Source organism: Mobula birostris, chromosome 32 (genome assembly GCF_030028105.1).
Source record: "Mobula birostris isolate sMobBir1 chromosome 32, sMobBir1.hap1, whole genome shotgun sequence".
Classification (NCBI taxonomy): Eukaryota; Metazoa; Chordata; class Chondrichthyes; order Myliobatiformes; family Myliobatidae; genus Mobula; species Mobula birostris.
The window spans coordinates 3,250,799-3,270,540 of record NC_092401.1 but is presented as its reverse complement, the minus strand read 5'-3'; the positions used below and the strand labels follow the sequence as shown (position 1 = coordinate 3,270,540).

General features: G+C 43.1%; 2 protein-coding genes across 8 annotated transcripts in view; one reads left to right on the top strand and one right to left on the bottom strand.

Annotated features, from left to right (window-relative positions):
* The window catches only part of LOC140191037 (uncharacterized), a 101,825-nt gene extending 87,045 nt beyond the window's left edge, over positions 1 to 14,780 (top strand). For all 5 annotated transcript variants that reach the window (XM_072248091.1, XM_072248092.1, XM_072248093.1 and 2 more), the window contains 3 exons: positions 4,470 to 4,565; positions 7,226 to 7,287; positions 8,275 to 14,780. In XM_072248091.1, the coding sequence (XP_072104192.1) occupies positions 4,470 to 4,565; positions 7,226 to 7,252 (123 nt within the window). In that variant the 3' untranslated portion in view covers positions 7,253 to 7,287; positions 8,275 to 14,780. The remainder of the gene's footprint in view (positions 1 to 4,469; positions 4,566 to 7,225; positions 7,288 to 8,274) is intronic.
* Positions 14,781 to 16,522: 1,742 nt separating this feature from the next.
* Positions 16,523 to 19,742, bottom strand: part of LOC140191036 (glutamate--cysteine ligase regulatory subunit-like) — a 32,010-nt gene continuing 28,790 nt past the window's right edge. For all 3 annotated transcript variants that reach the window (XM_072248086.1, XM_072248087.1, XM_072248089.1), the window contains one exon: positions 16,523 to 19,415. In XM_072248086.1, the coding sequence (XP_072104187.1) occupies positions 19,240 to 19,415 (176 nt within the window). In that variant the 3' untranslated portion in view covers positions 16,523 to 19,239. The remainder of the gene's footprint in view (positions 19,416 to 19,742) is intronic.

Below are 19,742 nucleotides of genomic sequence, written 5' to 3'. Positions count from 1 at the left end.
TTTTCATTCTAGAACAAAGTAGGTTTCCTTCTTTTACAAAGAAAGGGGCTTCCCTTCCTCCAGCATTAACACTGCCCTCAACCACATCTCTTCCATTTCACTCACATCTGCTCTTACCCCATTCTCCGGCCATCCTACCAGGGATAGGGTTTCTCTTGTCCTCACCTACCACCCCAGCAGCCTCTGCATCCAGCACATAATTCTCCGAAATTTCCGCCATTTCCAGCTGGATTTCACCATCGAGTACATCTTTCCCTCACCACCGCCGACCCCCCCCCCACCCACATTCTGCTTTCCACAGGGATTGCTTCCTATGCATCCCCCTTTTCCATTCATCCCTCACCACTGATCTTCCTCCTGGCACATATCCTTGCAAGTGGAACAAGTGCTACACCCGCCCCTACACCTCCTCCCTCACTGCCGTTCAGGGTCCTAAACAGTCCTTCCAGGTAAGGTGACACTTCACCTGTGAGTCTGTTGGGATCATTTACTGTGTTCGGTGCTCCAGCTGTGGCCTCATGTATATTGATGAAACCCGACGTAGGTTGGAAGACTGTTTCGCCAAGCATCTACGGTCCATCCGCCAGAACAAGCAGGATCTCCCAGTGGCCATCCATTTTAATTCCAAATCCTATTCCCATTCTGATTTGCCGATCCATGGTCTCTTCCACTGTCGTGATGAGGCCGCACTTTGGTTGAAGTGACAACACCTTGTATTCCGTTTGGGTAGCCTCCAACCTGATGGCATGAACATCGATTTCTCAAACTTCTGGTAATGCCCCCCCACAACCACCCCCCACCCTTCATCATTTCCCACCCCCTTTTCCCTCTCTCACCTCAGCTCCTTGCCCACCTCTTGCTCTGGTGCTCCTCCCCCCCTTTTCCTTTCTTCTATGCCCTTCTGTCTCTTTCAAAAATCAACTTCCCAACCCTTTTCTTTATCTCTCCCCCTCCAGGTTTCACCTATCACCTGGTATTTCTGTCACCCCTTCCCCCACCTTTCAAATCTACTCCTCAGCTTTTTTTCTCCAGTCCTGTTGAAGGGTTTCGACGTGAAACATCGACTGTTCTTTTTTCCATTGATGCTGCCTGGCCTGCTGAGTTCTTCCAGCATTTTGTATCTGTTATATCCCTAATCTTGGTGTCAGTATTCTTTATCCCTTCCCCATTTCCTCTGAAAGGTCCCATACCTGATACGTTAACTATTTCTCATTCCAAAGATGCTGGAAAACCTGCTGGTTGTTTCTAGAATTTTCTGTTTTTATCTCTGTATGAACTGTCTATTTATCAGGATACAATCCCTGAAGCTAATCAGTGCACTAACATTCCCTTCGAAAAGGGGGAACATTATCTTGGCCTGAGACGTCAACTGTTTACTCCTCCTCCACAGATGCTGCCTGTGTGTTGCTGAAGATTTCCAACATCTGCAGAATCTCTTGTGTATATAGGCCAAAGGGCCTGTTCCCGTACTCTGCTGGTCTATGTTCTAACTTCTATAGCTATCTGTCTTAAACTGAGCGCAGCTTCATGTTTTGACCATTGGTCTTAAAAGTCTCTTTAAGGACTTAACCCTTCCCACACCCCTAATTAGAGTGCTGTCATTCTCACCCACCTGCCTTCCCCCTCACCTGTTTTCACCTATCTTATAGCTTGTCCTGCCTCTCTCCCTCTCCTTCCTTCTTATTCTGGCTTCTTCTCCCTTCCTTTCCAGTCCTGATGAAGGATCGCAACCCAGAACGTCGACTGTTTATTTCCCTCTATGGATGCTGCCTGACTTGCAAAGTTCCTCCACCATTTTGTGTGTGTTTCTATGTGTTGGCAGATACCTGAAGGTTTACTATGGCTGGGGCAAGGGATATAGATCTTGGGTGCCATTGTTGGTGACAATAGTGTGATTGATGCCTGGAATGAATAATCTGGGATTGGGGGTAGTTTCACTCTGGGAAAGGATAATGATCTGGAAGGTGGAAAGTTATGGGAGAGGTTGGGAGGGGTTCAGTGACTGCAGTAGTTGGGAGTCGAGCAGTGCAGTACGTAGTTTGGCGATATCACGTGTCACGTGTAAGAACGCAATTAGACAGAGTCGGGAACATGCGCAGAAATGACAGAATGATCTAGAAACTGTATGTTAAAAACGTGCTTGTTGTTAGCTGTTGTAAATAAAACGTTCCAGAATATGGTTTGTTCTTAGTAATCCACGGTAGGTGTAAAGAATACAACATAGTGTCAGCAGTCAGTCTCAAAGAATAATACGGAAACGGGAGCATTGAAGATAATCGAAAAAAAAGCACAAACTTTTTCATTGTTTGCTAAAAAATGGAAGTTAAAAATGGAAATGAAAGTTTTGCAACCCCCATCAATGCTTCAGCTGACTGGAAACATAGCTGAAAACTGGAAAAAATTTAAACAACATTTTGAAATTTATTTATCGGCGATTGGAGCAGAAAATAAAATGGAAAAAACGAAAGCAGCGATTCTACTCCATGTAATAGGGGATGACGCAATTGAGGTATATAACCATTTTACTTTTGAAAATGGAGATAATGTGAATCTAAAAGCGATAATGGACCAATTTGAAGCATTTTGTAAACCGAAGCGTAATGTGGAGTATGAGTGGTACAATTTTTTTCAAATGTCGGCACAGACCTGGTCAAACAATTGATCAATTTGTTATGGAGTTGAGAAACCACAGTAAAAGATATGAGTTTGCAGAGCTTACAGACTATCTCATTAAAGACAGAATTGTTTGCGGCATTCTGGATAATGATCTGAGAGAAAGACTGTTAGAACAAGATTTGAATTTGGAAAAAGCTGTGGCACTCTGCAAAGCTTCTGAGACTGTGATGTCGCAGGCTAAAGAGCTTTTTATTGAGAACGGCTGTGTAGACACTGTAAAGTATGAACATATTAGAAAAAATAACGCAGCGACAATGAAACCGACAGAGAGCAAGTCGGCATCTGAAAGAAAAAACTTTGTGATTGCTGTGGGCGGCAACATCATCTGAAAAGGTGTCCAGCGTATTGGAAAGTGTGCAGCACCTGTGGTAAAAGTAAACATTTTTCACGTTGTTGCAGAAGTATAAAGGAAATAAAACATGTAAATGCAGTGCTTAAGAATTAACTTGAGGAGTTTTATATAGATGTGCTTTGTGAAAACAAACAAAGTAAGAATGACTGGACTATACCATTGCAAGTGAACCAAAACATTATTCTGTTTAAACTGGATACTGCAGCACAAGTAAATGTTCTTGCAGAATCTGAGTTTAATGCATTAAAGCCAAGACTAAAGTTACATCAGACAAATATAAAAGTGACTGGGTATTCAGGTGCAGACATTCCGATGTGTGGCAAAAGTATCACACAAAAATATTGAGCACATACTTTCATTTGTGGTAGTGCCAAAAAATGTACAGTCAATACTGGGTTTATCTGCCTGTGAGAGACTGAATTTGGTAAAAAGAGTATTAGTCCTGGATAGTGATACAGAGTCAGAATACAGTGGACAGAGGCCAAATTTGCCGGTACAGTACAATACGGATCTGAAGCCAAAGAGTGACAAGAATCAGAATCCAACTGAAGAAGTGAAAGCACAAGTGAAGGAATTGAGAAGTTTTATTGAAATGATGAAGCCTCAGCATAAAAAAGAGATTACACAGTTAATGAATGAATTGTGATTTCTTCTCAAGGACCTCAAGAAAGAGCCAACTTCAGAGTTTCAGTTAACTTATGCAGACCAGACAACACATGAAAATAACAACGAAACACAAGAACTGTGTGAACTACTTAGAAGGTCTACTTGTGTTCATAAACCCCCCCAGAGAGACTGATAAAGACATGTTAAATTATGTATTTGTTCTGATCAATGTTGCTAATTGATTTTCTTTTTAAGGAAAGGAAGATGTGGTGATATCACGTGTCACGTGTAAGAACGTGATTGGGTAGAGTCGGGAGCATGCGCAAAAATGACAGAATGATCTAGAAACTGAATGTTATGTGTAAAGAACACAACACGTAGGACTTTAGTTGCAGGGTAATGGGAGGGTAGGTGTGAGTGGTAAGGGAAGTGAGAGTATATAGGATTAGGGTTGAAGAGCAGGAATGGGCAAGGGAGTGGTGATCAAGAGAATGGGGAACAAGGGAATCTGGAGTTGGGGGAGCAGGAATGAGAGAGGATGGAAGTTTGGGCAGTGGTATTGTCAAGAGAGAAGAGGAAGAATGTAAGGACAGAGAGAAAAGTTGGGGGAAGATTGTGGTTTAAACAGAAGTCAGCTATCATTGAAAGGTGGAGCAGACTTGATGGATCCAATAGTTTAACTGTACTCCTTTATCTTATGGTTGAACATTCCTAGTGTGCTGAGCTTGCGTTGAGATTAGTGATTTTGGAAGTGGGGGCATTGCTGTGTGGAAATTCAGCCCCATTGTTTCCTATCAGTCATTTGATAGTAATTATGTACAAATTCCCTGAACAGGTTTGCTCAAGGACAAAAGACAGTACCTCCGTCAGTACTGAAACCCAACCTGAAACAACATCAGTTAGTAGCGTTACCACAACCAGCTTGGATCAGGTTAGTTACCTTTATCATAGTCCGATTATGAATTCTCTCCTTGATTCCGAGCTCCGTCTCCACATAGTGCCCAAAGAGAATCCAATCCAAAGAGCCACAGAGATTTATTTATTAATTGTTCTGGACTCGGGGGGGGGGGGGTGGATAGATATCAATGTTCAAAGTAAATTTATTATCAAAGTACATACTGGTATACAATCCTGAGATTAATTGTCCTTGTGGGCATGTTTAGTAAATCTATGACAATAACCATAACAGAATTAATGAAATGTACCAACTTGTACATTTACCCTGTGTGCAAAAGACAGCAAATGGTGCAACTGCAAAAAAAAAGTAATAATAATAAATAAATATACAATAAATATTGAATGCATGAGATGAAGTCCTTGAAAGTGAGTCCATAGGTTGTGGGAACAGTCAGAATTTATTGCATTTCCCTATTTGCCCCTGAGAAGGTGATGGTGTTGCTTTCTTTAAAGATTGCATTCCCTCTGGTGAAGGTAGTACTACCATGTTGTTGATGGGGGTTTTGGATGAAAGAGCCGCAGTAAGGATGGTCTGTAATCTAGAGGGGAACCTGCAGGTGGTGGTGTTCCCTTCTGCCTGCTGCCTGTGTCCTACCTGACGGTGGACGTGGTGCATTTGAGTGGGGTTGGGAGAGCAGTCAGAGTGAGTAATGGCAGTGTATTCTCTATGTGGCACCCTCTTCAGACACAGCCTGCCTGTGGTGGAGTGAGAGAATGTTTAACCCGTTCAATGGGGAGGGAGATTTTTTTTGCGCAGGACAGGGGATTTGGGGGCTGACATGCCTGATCCATTTTGTTCATTTTTTTTTGGTGTGGGAGGAGGGATTTAGGGGTCTCTGTGCCTGGTCTGTTTTACTGGGTTTTTGTGCAGGAGGAGGGATATGGGGATGATGTGCCTGTTCCATTTTTGTTCATTTTTTTGCGGGGAGTGGGGCTTTGGGGGTTTGATGATCGTGCTGCCTTTCCTTTCTTGGTTTCATGGCTACCTGGAAAACTGAAGAATTTCAGAGTTCTCTACTTTGATAATAAAAATGAACCTTTGAATGGGGGGTTTAAAATAGGTTAAAATTTAAGGAGGGCAAAGATAGATGGAAGTGTAAAAGAAAAAAATGGGAATGCAGAGCAAATTGGTGAACAATGGGTTAAGATTTCAGATGAAACACCTTTTAATAATGGTGACAAAACTTGCATACAAACACTCCCAGAGTCAACTGATGACAACATTCTTTTGATTTTTGAATGTGCTCATCTCTCAGCCATTTTAAAAATCAAGCCCTGTTTTCTTGATCGGTCATGTTCTTGTGAAGTGTTCTGTCGACTGAGGCTGCTGTCCTTGGTGCAGGACATAATTTTGTGTCCATGAGTGAAGACATTGCAATGCGTTAATGAACTATGGAGGTTCACTCCAGACCTCTGTTGTAAGAGATAGGAATGGAAGTGGATTAAACCTTCTCTGCCCTACAAAAAGATCATGGCTGACCTGACTTTGGCCTCATGGGCTACTTTCCTGCAGCTTCCTATCATCTTGGCCCCCTTTAAAACTGAACATCTAACTGAAGCATGGCTCAAAATCTAAAGATCTTCCGGGTTAGAGAATTCTTTAAAATTCACAACTCGGAGAAGAAATTCTTCCACATCCCCATCATCAATGTGTTGCCCATTTTTGATATTATTTCCTGAGTTCCAGATTTGACCACTAGGGGAATGATCCTCCCAACATCAACTGCTTCAGAATCTTTTACTTCAGTAAGAGATTTCTAAATCTCTTTGAGTGTAGAGTGCAACTTGCTCTCTCCTTCCTCAAAGGCAATACGGTTCCAGGATTCCACCTGGTGAACAGTGTCTTTGCTGACTTCAGTACAAGTATATTTCCCCTTCAATAAGATAACCAGGGGAGCATGCATCACAAGTAACACAGGTGACTTAATGTACACTCAGTGGCCACTTTATTAGGTACACTTGTACACCTGCTCATGAATGCAAACATCTAATCAGCCAATCATGTGGCTGCAACTCTATGCATAAAAGCATGCAGATATGGTCAAAAGGTTCAGTTGTTGTTGAGACCAGACATCAGAATGGGGGAAGAAATGTGATCTAAGTGACTTTGACTGTGGAATGATTGTTGTTGCCGGATGGGGTGATTTGAGTATCTCAGAAACTGCTGATCTCCTGGGATTTCCACGCACAACAGTCTCTATGGAGAACGGTGTGAAAAACAAAGAAAACATCCAGTGAGCAGAGGTTCTGTGGGTGATAACGACTTGTTAATGAAAGAGGTCAGAGGAGAATGGCCAGACAGGTTAAAGCTGACAGGAAGGAGGCAGTAACTCAAATAACCACGTGTTACAGTAGTGGTGTACAGCAGAACACTTCACTTCAGATATTGAACTGGATGGGCTACAGCAACAGAAGACCACAAACACACAGTCAACTTATGAGGGGCTGCCTCCTCATACACAGGAGGTGACTAATAACGTGGTCACTGAGTATATGCTCTCAGCTGTTGGAATTGACAGCACAAGCTGGACTATTGGAAGATTAACATCTCTGAGTACCACTCGAGGGCTGGGCTTCAATACGCCACTAAGAAAGGGACAGACTTTCAACTATCTTGTATGATTTGTTTCCCAGGGCAGTTCCAAAACAGAAGGCAATTAATACATCACCTTGGAAGAACTGCACCATTTACACAGGTGAGAAGTGGGTGGCACGGTAGCACAGTGGTTAGCACAAATGCTTTACAGCATCGGTAATCGGGGGTTCAATTCCCACTGCTGTCTGCGTGGAGTTTACATCCTCCCTGTGACCACGTGGGTTTCCTTCAGGTAATCTGGTTTCAATAAGACTATAAAACCCAGGAGCAGAATTGGCCCATTTGGCCCATCAAGTTTGTTCTGCATTCAATCATGGCTGAGTTATTATCCCTCTCAGCCCCATTCTCCTGCCTTCTCCCCGTAACCTTTGACTCCTTTACTAATCAAGAAACTGCATTCTAACCGTGTGTGAGTTTCCTGCCATATTCCAAAGGGTTAGGTTAGCAAGTTGTGGGCATGCTTTGTTGCCGCTAGAAGTGTGGTGACATTTGCGGGCTTCCCCTAGCACAATCCTCACTGGTCTGATTTGACACGAACAACCCATTTCACTATATGTTTTGACGTTTTGATGTACATGTGACAAATAAAGCTAATCTTTATTTAATCACAATTTAATGCTCTTTCAATTGTTGTAAAAGGAGACAATGGTCTTGTTAACGTACTTAATATATTGATGTCTTGGATGGGTAGATGAAGAAAATTATTTCCTCTTTGGGAAAAGCCTCAAGTATCTGAGCAGTCACTTCAGTGCAGAAATGGGCAGAAATGGGAAGAAAGGTATTTTCCGAGAAAATGCTTGAAACATGAAACCACATCGCTTAGGTGCACTTGAAGAGAAACTTGATGATTATATAAAAGAAAAGGGAATAGATGGCTGGCTGACAGACTGAAGTGTTGCTACATGAGTGTGGGGGTAGGGGGGAATCACCACTGAGGATAATTATGAACACAAGCGAGATGTGGTTCCCATTCTTTATGTAACTCAATCTGATTCAAGAGAAAACTCCTGTTTAGGTGGGCAGGGCGAGAAGGAATAATCTGAATGCTATTAATTCTATGGATATTTTCTTTCTTGGTTTTTGGCAGACTGTAGAGACGCGTTCTGTGAAATGATTCAATGCTTACTGACTACACAATCATTGACATGATTAACATGGCCTGAGCACAGGACTACAAGAGGATCTTCCAGAAAACCTCTCTTAGAAGAATTGGATTAACATGTCGACATATATATCCCCTAGCTGATGTATGAATAGCTTGTGTAGTGAATGAGTTCGTATCCTAGTCAATTCCAACTCCACTTGGCATCGGTTCTATCAAGATGTATATTTCCAGTTCAATGGGTCTATCCACACCTACATTTCCAGTTCACTTTCCATAGAAAGATGATCATACCAGTGACCTGACTACTCTTGGCTATGTTTAGACACACTCAGTAAATTCCCAGCCAATCTAGGAAGTAAACTGAAATGTTAGAAGTCTTTAGTGAAACCTAGCTTCACATTCCATGCAAACATAGACATAAATACACAGACCCAAATCCACATACTCCGTGTGCATGCACACACACAAATATACATATGCACATGCCCGCACAAAAATGCACACATACTCACTTCACACAAATAGCTCCACACAAAGATGAATACATGTATGTGTGCGTGCACACACACACATACACACGCTGACACAAGTACGTAACAGCGCACACATACATAGCAGCAAACACTCATTCACGAATGTACACACCTGAGTACAGGTGCATGTATTCACTAAAACAATGCATACTCACAATTACAAATACACGCAGACACAGACACACTCCCCAAGTGAGATGAGATGACTAGGGCCGATTGTGATGGAGAAGAATCAGAGTTGAATTTGCCAAACTAACACTGCAAAGTGTCATGTCCACAGAGGAAATTCCTCTCTGTTTAACACAGTAGAATTTGAGTCTACCTTCCCATACAGCACCTGTTCTCACTATCAGAGTGACCTCTGCCCTTTCACATCACAGCTGCTGAATGCAATCAACAAAAAACGGTTTCTTCATCTCCCCTTCTCTGTGTGCTTTGCATCTGCCTCCCCTGCTGACCTGATGATGAAGGGAAAGGTTCTCACGGCTGTAATATCATGATTTAATCATTCCTTCAGTCTTGTTTCCTCAGGTCCACATGTGACAATACGTATCCAATACCAAAACTTAAACCAGTCTCAAGAACAATGAGTAAACTCCATAGAGACTCTGTTGGAAGATTGAAGTTGGGCACTAAATCTACAAGCTGTACTACAGTGCCTTTCGCAGCAACCATCAGGGGTTGGCTGGATTAATTCCATTAAGACCATAAGAGAAAGGAGCATAATTAGGCCACTTGGGCCATTGAATTTGCTCCACCATTTCATCATGGCTGATTAATTTCCTTCACAATCCCAGTCTCCTGCCTTCTCCCCATATCCCTCATGCCCTGACTGATCAAGAACCAATTAAGCTCTGCCTCAAATATACCCAATGACCTGGCCCCCACATCCAACTGTAGCAACACGTTTCACAGATTCATCACTCCCTGGCAAAAGAAATTTCTCCTCATCTCTGTTCTAAATGGACATCCCTCTATTCTGAGGCTGTGCCCTCTAGTCCCAGACTCCTGCACTATAGGAAACATCCTCTCCAGTTCCACTCTATCTAGGTCTTTCAACATTAGATAGGTTTCAGTGAGATCCCCCCCCTTCATTCTTCTAAATTGTAGTGAGTATAGGCCCAGAGTCATCAATCTCACCTCATATGATAACCCTTTCATGCCCCAGAATCATTGTTGTGATCTCCTCTGAACCCTCTTCAATGTCAGCACGTATTCCTAGATAAAGGGCCCAAAACTGCTCACAGTACTCCAAGTGGGGCCTCACCAGTGCTTTATAAAGCCTCAGCAGTACAATCTTTGCTTTTATATTTCAGTTTTCTCAAAATGAATGCTAACATTGCGTTGGCTTTCATAACCATCCACTTGATGTGCAAATTAACCTTTATTGAATCATCCACGAGGACTCCCAAGTTTCTTTCCACCTCAGATTTTAACTTTTATGCCAGTTTAGAAAATAATTTACACTTTTATTTCTTCTACCAAAGTGCATGATACTGCATTCCATCTGCCACTTCTTGTCCATTATCCTAATCAGGGTCTTTTTACCTTTGTAGTTTCTTATCTCTTTCTGCAAGGATTCTACATCTTCTGATCCTATGTCACTTTTTCTATGGATTTGATTTCATTTTTAAGCTCCCAACTATGATAATCTTTCAGCCACCACTCAGTGATACCCACAACATCATACCTGCTAATCTCTAACTGCACTACAGCATCATCTACCTTATTCCCTGTACTGCGTGCATTAAATTATAACACCTTCAGTCTTGTATTTGTCACCCTTTTTCAATTTTGTCCTTATATTACCCTGCAACTCATCCCACTGACTGCAATTTTGCCGTGACAGAGATATTTAAATCACCTTAAGGTATTCTGAGGTACCGGATATATAAGTATTTGGATAGGCATGGACTGATTAAGGATAGTCAGCATGGCTTCATGTGTGGTAGGTCATGTCTAAGCAATCTTATAATGTTTTTCAAGGAAGTGGCTAGGAAAGTGGATGAAGGCAAGGCAGTGGATGTTGTCTACGTGGACTTCAGTAAGGCCTTTGACAAGGTCCCATATGGGAGGCTGGCCAAGAAGGTTCAGGTGCTTAGTATTGAAGAACAGGTGGCAAATTGGATAAAGCATTGGTTTTGTGGGAGAAGTCAGAGAGTGGTGGTAGATAGTTGCCTCTCTGACTGGAGGCCTGTGGCTGGTGGAGTGCGGTGGACAGCAAGGAAGGCTATCATGGCTTGCAGAAGGATCTGGATCAGCTGGAAAAATAGTCTTAAAAAGGGCAGATGGAATTTTGTACAGACAAGTGCGATGTGTTGCACTTCAGTAAGACCAACCAGGGTAGGCCTTCACAGTGAATGTTAGGGCACTGAGGAGTGCAGTAGAGCAAAAGGATTTGGGAAGACAGGTCCATAGGCTCATAAAGAAAACTTTTGACACATTGGCCTTCATAAATAAAAGTACTGAGTACAGGAGATGAAACATTCTGTTGAACGTATATGATGTTGGTGAGGCCTAATTTAGAGTATTGTGTGCAGTTTTGGTCAGTTACTTATAGGAGAGATTAAAAGAGTACAGAGAAAGTTTACAAGGATGTTGCTGAGTCCAGAGGACCTGAGTTAGAAGGAAAGGTTGGATAGGTCAGAACTTACTCCTTGGATTGAGAAGAGATTTGATGGAAGTTTACAGAATTCTGAGGAGTATAGGTAGGGTAAATGCAAGCAGACTTTTTCTACTGAGGTTGGGTGGGTGTACAACCAGAGGTTATGGTTTAAAATTGAAAAGTGAAATGTTTAAAGTGGAAACCTCTTCACTCAGAGGTTCGTATGATTGTGGAATGTGCTGCCAGCACAAGTGATGTATGTGAGGTCGATTTCAATGTTTCAGCGGTTTGGATAGGTACATGGATGGTAGGGGTATGGAAGGTTATGGTCCCAGTGTAGGTCGATGGGAATAGGCAGATTGAATGGTTCAGCACAGACTGATGGGCCAAAAGGCTTGTTTCTGTGCTGTACTTTTCTATGACTCTGTCATCTGCCTGCCTGTTCTTCCTGACATCTTACTGCATGCTGCATCTAGTTGTATACCAACTGCCCCATCCTCAGCCCCATCACTCTGCTTCCCAAACCCCTGTCAAATTAATTTAAACCTTCCCCAACAGCGCTAGCAAACCTGCACACAAGCATATTGGTCGTCTCGGGTTCAGGTGTAACCCATCCCTTTTATGCAATTCAGAAGAGATTCCAATGATCCAGAAAGCTGAATCCCTGCCCCCTGCACCAGTTTCACAGCCACACATTCATCTGCTGAGTCATTCTGTTCTTACACTCACTGGCACATGACACAGGCTGCAGTCCAGAAATTACTACCATGGAAGTCTTGTTTTTCAGCTTTTAACCTAACTTCCTAAATTCTCTCTTCAGTACTTCCTCCCTTTTCTACCTGTCATTGGTGCCAATATGTACTAAGAATTCTGGCTGCATGCTCTCCTTGACCCAGGCACCTAGGAGGCAACATACCATCTGGGTGTCTCTATCGCAGCCACAGAATCCCATGTCTACTCCTCTAACTATGCAATCCCCTGTCACTACTGCAGTCCTCCTCTTCCAAATGCCCTTCTGAGCCACAGCACCAGACTCAGTGCCAAGGCCTGGTCGCTGTGGCTCCTCACCACCCCTCCACCACCGGTAGGTTGTCACTCCCAACAGTACCCAAAGCAGTACGCTTATTATTGAGGGGAATGGCCACAGGGAAACACTGTACTGACAGTCACTTAGATACCAGTCTCTTGAAACCTAGGGGAAACTAGCACTCTGTGGCTCGTACCTATCACCTCTTCAGCATCCCATATGAGACAAAGGTCATCGAGCTGCAGCTCCAGTTCCTTAACAAGTTCACCGAGGAGCTGAAGCTTGGAACATGAGGTTGGAGGTCTCCCAGAATTCCCACATCTCACAGAAAGAGCACAACACAGCTCCTGGAGTCATTATTCAGGGGTAAATGACATGCACTTGTTTCTGAATATTGATGCAAACTGCTTAAAACTGATGTTGCTCATGGTTCAAATTTAATTGCCATTCAGCCACACATGAATACCCATGAATAGAGCCAAACAGAACAGTGTTACTCCGGGGCCAAGGTGCAAACCACAGTACCAACAGTCACAAAGTCACACACTGCACAAGCACATATTGCGCACCTAGGATAATGAACACAGACACACAAAAAATACAGTCCTGAGTGCATGAATGTTGCAGAAATCAGCAGCTGAACACAATGCGGTCTGTTTTCTGCTGAGTGAACACTTGGGGTCAACAGCAACTCCAGCTTGGACGGTGTACCACACTGCCTCTGGTCGAGTGCAGGGACTCTGATGCCTCTCTTCTGGGCAGCTCTAATCAGGCAACGCCATAGTTTGAGGCTGCAACCAAACCCACACAGCTCCCCCACCGTCCACCCAACACCTGCCAATAAATCAGCGAATTGGACCTGCAGCATCCCACAGTAACAATGCCCAACAGGGTCTTGTGATCACCTGCTGGTAGACTGCATCCTGCCTTCGCGCACCGACGCCTCTCTGATGCAGACAGCAGGACAACCCACACCAGTTTCTCCACCAACGAGCTACTCACTGATGGGGTAGACTTGCAGTACTTTAAGTTGTTAATGTCCAGTAGGGTTTTGCAATTACAAAAAAATGTTTAGAAAGACCATAAAACCATGTGATATAGGAGCAGAATTAGGCCCTCTGCCCCATTGACTCTGTTCCGCCATTTAATCATGGCTGATCTTTTTTTTTCTCCTCCTCAACCCCAGTTCCCGGCCTTCTCTTTGAAACCTTTGATGTCATGTCTAATCAAGAACCTATCAATCTCTGCCTTAAATACACCCAGCAACCTGCTGTCCACGGCTGCATGTGGCAACAAATTCCATAAATTCACCACCCCTTGGCTAAAGAAGTTTCTCCGCATCTTTGTTTTGAAAGGGCGCCTCTCTATCCTGAGGCTGTGCCCTCTTGTCCTAGATACTCCCACCATGGGAAACATCCTTTCCACATCAACTCTGTCTCGGCCTTTCAACATTTGAAAGGTTTCAGTGAGATCCCCCCTCATCCTTCTGAATTCCAGCGAGTACAGATCAGGAGTCATCAAACGTTTCTCGTATGATAACCCTTCATTTCTGGAATCATCTTTGTGAACCTCCTCTGGACCCTCTCCAATGCCAGCACATCTTTTCTAAGATGAGGGACTCAAAACTGTTCACAATACTCAAGGTGAGGCCTCACCAGTGTCTTATAAAGCCTCAGCATCACATCCCTGCTCTTGTATTCTAGACCTCTTGAAATGAATGCTAACATGGCATTTGCCTTCCTCACCACTGACTCGACCTGCAAGTTAACCTTCAGAGTGTTCTACACAAGGACTCCCAAGTCCTTCTGCATCTCAGATTTTCCAGAAAAGGACAATAACACCTTTGGAAGACCCTGTAGAAGCCGCTGTGATTGAGTGTGTCGCTATTTGTTGGACTCAATGCCAAGATTGTAGGAACTGAGGATGAGATTCAAGCTTTCAAATATTTCCAGCTCTCTTCCTAAAGCACCTTGGAATACTTTATTATATTTAAATGCCTTATAAATAGAATATTATTGTAATGGAGAACAATCTGTCTCTTTGGACTAATTTGGCCATGATGTACTCAACTCTTCAGTAAATGTGCATATATTTCTGGTTGCTTTATGGAAATTATCCAGTGATGTATATAATGTTCTTCCTCAATTACATCGTGAGTGTGTTTAAATTGATTATGCTTTTTTCTCATGTGTGTGTGTGTGTGTGTGATGAACATTCAGTGTTTGGTTACTGACAGAACAAGGATCTGAAGAATAGCTAGCAAGACTAATGGCTCTTTCTGAGCTGAAGCATCTGTGGATTATCTTTGCATAATTTGCTTGTAGTTGAAGAATTCTTAATAAAGTAATTGCTTTTAATGAAAAGAAAATATGAAGCTCAACCACACAGATCATTAGGAACCCCCTGAGTCTTTAAGCATAATTAAGTGTAATTCATTAAATGACTCAGGGGATTTCAAACAGTACTGACTCAGTTATTGTGACTAATTTTCTTTCTCTCTCTGTCTCACACACACATTCTCTCTTTCACACGCACAGATACTTGCTTCCATGCACACACACACAGTGTTTCCTCAGAATTTTATAAGCGTCTATAAGGTCACCTCTCATCCTCCTACACTCCAGTGAGAACAGGCCAGGAATACAGCCCAGGAACAGGCCATTCGGCCCACAATGTTGTGCTGACCTGGCTGAAAAGCAAATCAAAAACACCCAAACACTAATCCCTCCTACCTACACCACGTCCATATCCCTCCATCTTCATTACATACATGTGACTATCCAGACGTCCTTTAAAAGCTTCTAATGTATTTGCCCTTACCACCATACCAGGCAGCTCATTCCAGGCATCCACCACTCTGAGTAAAAGCTTACCATTCACATTCCCTTTGAACCTACCCGCTGTCACCTTCAATGCATGCACTCTGGTATTAGATATTTCAACCCTGGGAAACAGATACTCTTTGTCCACTCTATCTATGCCTCCTATGCCTCTTATAATCTTGTAAACCTCTATCAGATCCACCCCCCCCCCCCAGCGCACCAGAGAGAACAACCCAAATTAACCCAGCCTCTCGTGATAGCATATGCCCTCTAAACCAGGCAGCATCCTGGTAAAACTCTTCCGCACCCTCTCCAAAACCTCAACATCCCTCCTATACACCACATACAACCCTGAGATTCTTCTTCTGCAAGCATACTTAGCAAATCTATAAAAGCGAACTGTGAACAAGATCTGTAAACTGTAAACAAACTGCGCAAATGCCGATATAAATAAATAGCAATAAATAACCAGCATGAAATAACGAGATAGAAAAATCCTTAAATGGGTGTAGTTATCCCATTTTGTTCAAGAGCCTAATGGCTGAGGGGTAGTAATTGTTCATGAACCTGGTGGTGCAAGTTTGAGGCACCAGTGAACAGTAGTGAGAAACCAGCATGGCCTGAGTGGCAAGGATCTTTGATGATGGAGTTTGCTTTTCTACGGCTGCATTTCATGTGGATGTGCCCAATGGTTGGGAGTGTTTTACCTGTGATGTACTGGGCCAAATCCACTACCTTTTGTAGGATTTTCCACTGAAAGGCATTGGTGTTCCCATACCAGGCCAGGCCATAACACATCTGTCTGTGTTTGGCCCACATCCCACCCCCACCCCCCAAAGCTTTCCTTTCCATTTGTCATTCTAAATTTCTTTTAACTGCTGATATTGAATTAAATTTCAAAAATTACAGGGTTGTATTTTGGAAAGTCTAATCAAGGTAGGACTTCACAGTGAATAGCCAGGCTATGGCAAGTGTTACAGAGCAGAGGGACCTTGGATTTCAGATATGTGGCTCCTTGAAAATGGAGGGAGTTATGGCAGATTGGGGTGGGGGACAGGTGTTGCTGAAGGTGTCTTTTGGCACACTGACCTTCATCAGACAAGCACTGATAGAAAATTGGTTGAACAGGATAGGACTTTAATCCTTGGAGTGTACAAGATCACATCTCGGCATCCTACAATTGGACAGGTACATGGATAGGAAATTGTAGACAGAAAGAATTCACACTGAGTCTGGGTTCACCTTCAGAACAAATTTTCTCTTTATTACAAGCTGACATCAACAGGAGAGTCACTCATCCTAGAACGAAAGCTCCCCAATCTGAAGTTTTATTATTCTATTTCTTATCTACTTTTGCCTCACTATCTTTGCCCCACGTGCAATTGTGTACACAGAGAGTGAGGTAAGCCTCAGGCTTCAGTACCTATGTTCCAAGTCAGCTGTGTGCAGTTCCGCTTTTACCTTACAGGGTATATAGTACAAAGGCAAACTTCTGTCCTGGAGTTTTATGAAGCTGCTGTTAGGCTGGTATCCAAGCATGAGTTCACTGAATTCACTCTAGCCTACAGTTTCTGGCTCGGGTGAGTTGAGGCTGTTACAGACTTTCACTGCCTGTTTCCAATCTTGTAGCGACCCCCTTTATTTCTCTACTACATGCTCAACCACTCCCACCCCCCATCTCTCTGTTGTACTGCAATCCACTCTTCCCTGCTATGAATTTACCATTCCCTACTCCTGTAATGTTTAGAAGGTCATGGGCCAAAAACTTGCAAGTGGTTCCATTTAATAACAGAGAATGTATACAGTTTGCAACCTGATTGGATGGGAATGGGACCAATTAAAGTCAAAGGACATTTTGCCACACTGTGCAGCTAACACTCTAGGATTATTGAACTTTGACATGAGGTTGTCAAACCATCACATTTCATGATGCCTGTAGAAGCCTTCAAAACGTAATAAGCACCCAGGGATAGCGTGAATAGCCAGTTTCACTTACGATACAGGGGCGTAAGTGGTTTGAAAGCTAGATGGGGGAACTGACGGTTGACCCATTTATTAACATAGAGGCTGCAACCTCTGCACTGTAGGCAGCTCGGCGATCGCTCTGCGGCAAGCGAGAGATCTGACTACTTCCGTTCGTCATGGCTCCTCTGTCGCAAGATAAAATACATGCAGCAGATTTTATCAGGACGCCTCTGTTGCACATCTCGCTTGGAAAGACTTAGAACCAACTTAGCACGAAACCGCAAAGGAGCCGAAAAACAGCAGCAACATTCTGGTGTGATTAAAGTTTCCATTCCTCCCTTAAAAGTTTGGCTCTGGTTGGAGACAATTTAAGAGTCCTGTCTGGTTGTGGATTGTAACAAAGACATTCAAATCAGCCACAACTTGGGCCCTTCAGGGTACCTAAGTGACAAAAGGGACCTGGCACTCACTTTGCTCTAGACATCTACTGTATATACCAACTCTTCCCTGTAGTACGATCCTCTCCAAGTACAATTGAAAATTTTTAAAAAACTGAAGTTTTAAGTAAAAAGAAACCTGCTGAAAATGTCCAGCATATCAGGCAGCATTTACAGAGGGAGAAACATTTCAGGAACAGAACCATAACCACCAGCAGTTGTACTTCATTTGGAGCCTGAGGAGACTGGAATGTCACTGAAGACGCTGGCAAATTTCTGCTAATATATTCTGACTGTTACATCGACGCTGGTCAAGGAGCCTCCAGTGCAGAAGATTGAAAGGGGCTGCAGAGTGTTGTAGCCTCAGCCGGCTCCATCACAGGCACTATCCTTCTCACCATCGAGGACATCTTCAAATGACAGTGTCTCAAGCAGGCATCATACATCATTCAGGACTCCCATCCCTCAGGGCATGCCCTCTTCTCATTACTACCATCAGAGAGGAGATACAGAAGCCCGAAAACATGCGCTCAATATTTGAGGAACAGTTTCTTCCTCTTTGCCATCAGAAGTCTGAACAGATAATATATCCATCAACACTGCCTTACTATTTTGCTCTGTTTTTATGCTTTAATTTTTTTCTATATTTCTCTGATTGTAACTTTTTTATGTACTGCTGCCACAAAGCCACAAATTTCACGACCTGTGTCAGTGATCATAAGTGTGATTCTGACATTAACCCTTTCCTTCAAAGCTTAATTGCTTGGTTACATGGCAAGGAAAAGGAATTAGGCTAACAAAGAAAAATAAAGAAAAACTTACATAGGAATTTAAATCCTGCAAAGATATATATCAATGACACTCAAGGGTTAAAGTTGTTCCCATTCTGATTGGTGGAGTGTTGCATTATAAGACAGCGTTATTTCCCTAAAGTGGCTGTAGCACATTGGGAACTCCCTGTGGCTCTACAGAAATAAATGTACATTATTTTGGGAACTCACAGTGACCAAGCTAAGGGCTCCTTGGCAAGGTGGCAACTTCATACTGATTTGGAGTCCATTATCATTAATTGCTCCACATTTTCTCATGATTCAGACCATAAGACATAAGAGCAGAATTAGGCCAATTGGCCCATTGAGTCTGGTCCATCATTTGATCATGTCTGATTTATTGTTCCTGTCACCCCTCTTCTCCTGCTTTCTCCCCATAACCTTTCCCCTTACTAATAAAGAAGCTATTAACTTCCACTTTAAATATACCCAATGACTTCGCCTCCACAGCCATCTATGACAAAGAATTCCACAGATCCACCACCATCTGGCTAAAGAAATTCCTCCTCATCTGTTCCAAAAGGATGAGGAGGAATACTTAACTGCATATGGCCAGAGGAGAACATAATGAAGATATTGCAGTAGACGACTCTGCTTGTTTTGCAACCCAATGACCAGTCCTAAGTCTCTTCTGAATCAATGTCTTTACATCTGCTGTTCCAGAGATCTCCGAAAATGTGAGATAGAATCACAAATCCAAGCACAATAACCTACGGCTCAGGGCAGACTCAGTGATGTGCTGCTGTCCTCTCAGCCTTCACCATGTATCCTTTCGATCTGATGATCCCTCTGTCCTTAATAATTGCCGAGTAGCGAAGGATCCAGGTTGGCACCCACTCAGAGATGACGGGGTCCTGCAGCTTGGCACTGAGGGCCTCCTGGAGCACTTCCGCTGGAAGGATATCTGGGCAGGGGAGAAAACCACAGTGAAATATTGTAAATTTAAGAGATTCTGCATGTGCTGGAATTCTTGAGCAAAACACACAAAATGCCAGAGGAACTCAGCAGTCAGGCTACTGGGAATGGAAGGGAATAAACAGTCGATGTTTTGGGCAGAGGCCCTTCCTGTGGTTATTGCCCTCTAAAGATCTTGCCTAAATTGTTGAATTCCTCAAACATTTTGTGTGTGTTGTAAAATATTGTTATCTGAGCCTGGATCCGTGGTGCAGAAGGGAAAGAGGAAGATGAGGAATATGCTAGTCATAGGGGATTCCACAGTGAGGGAACAGAC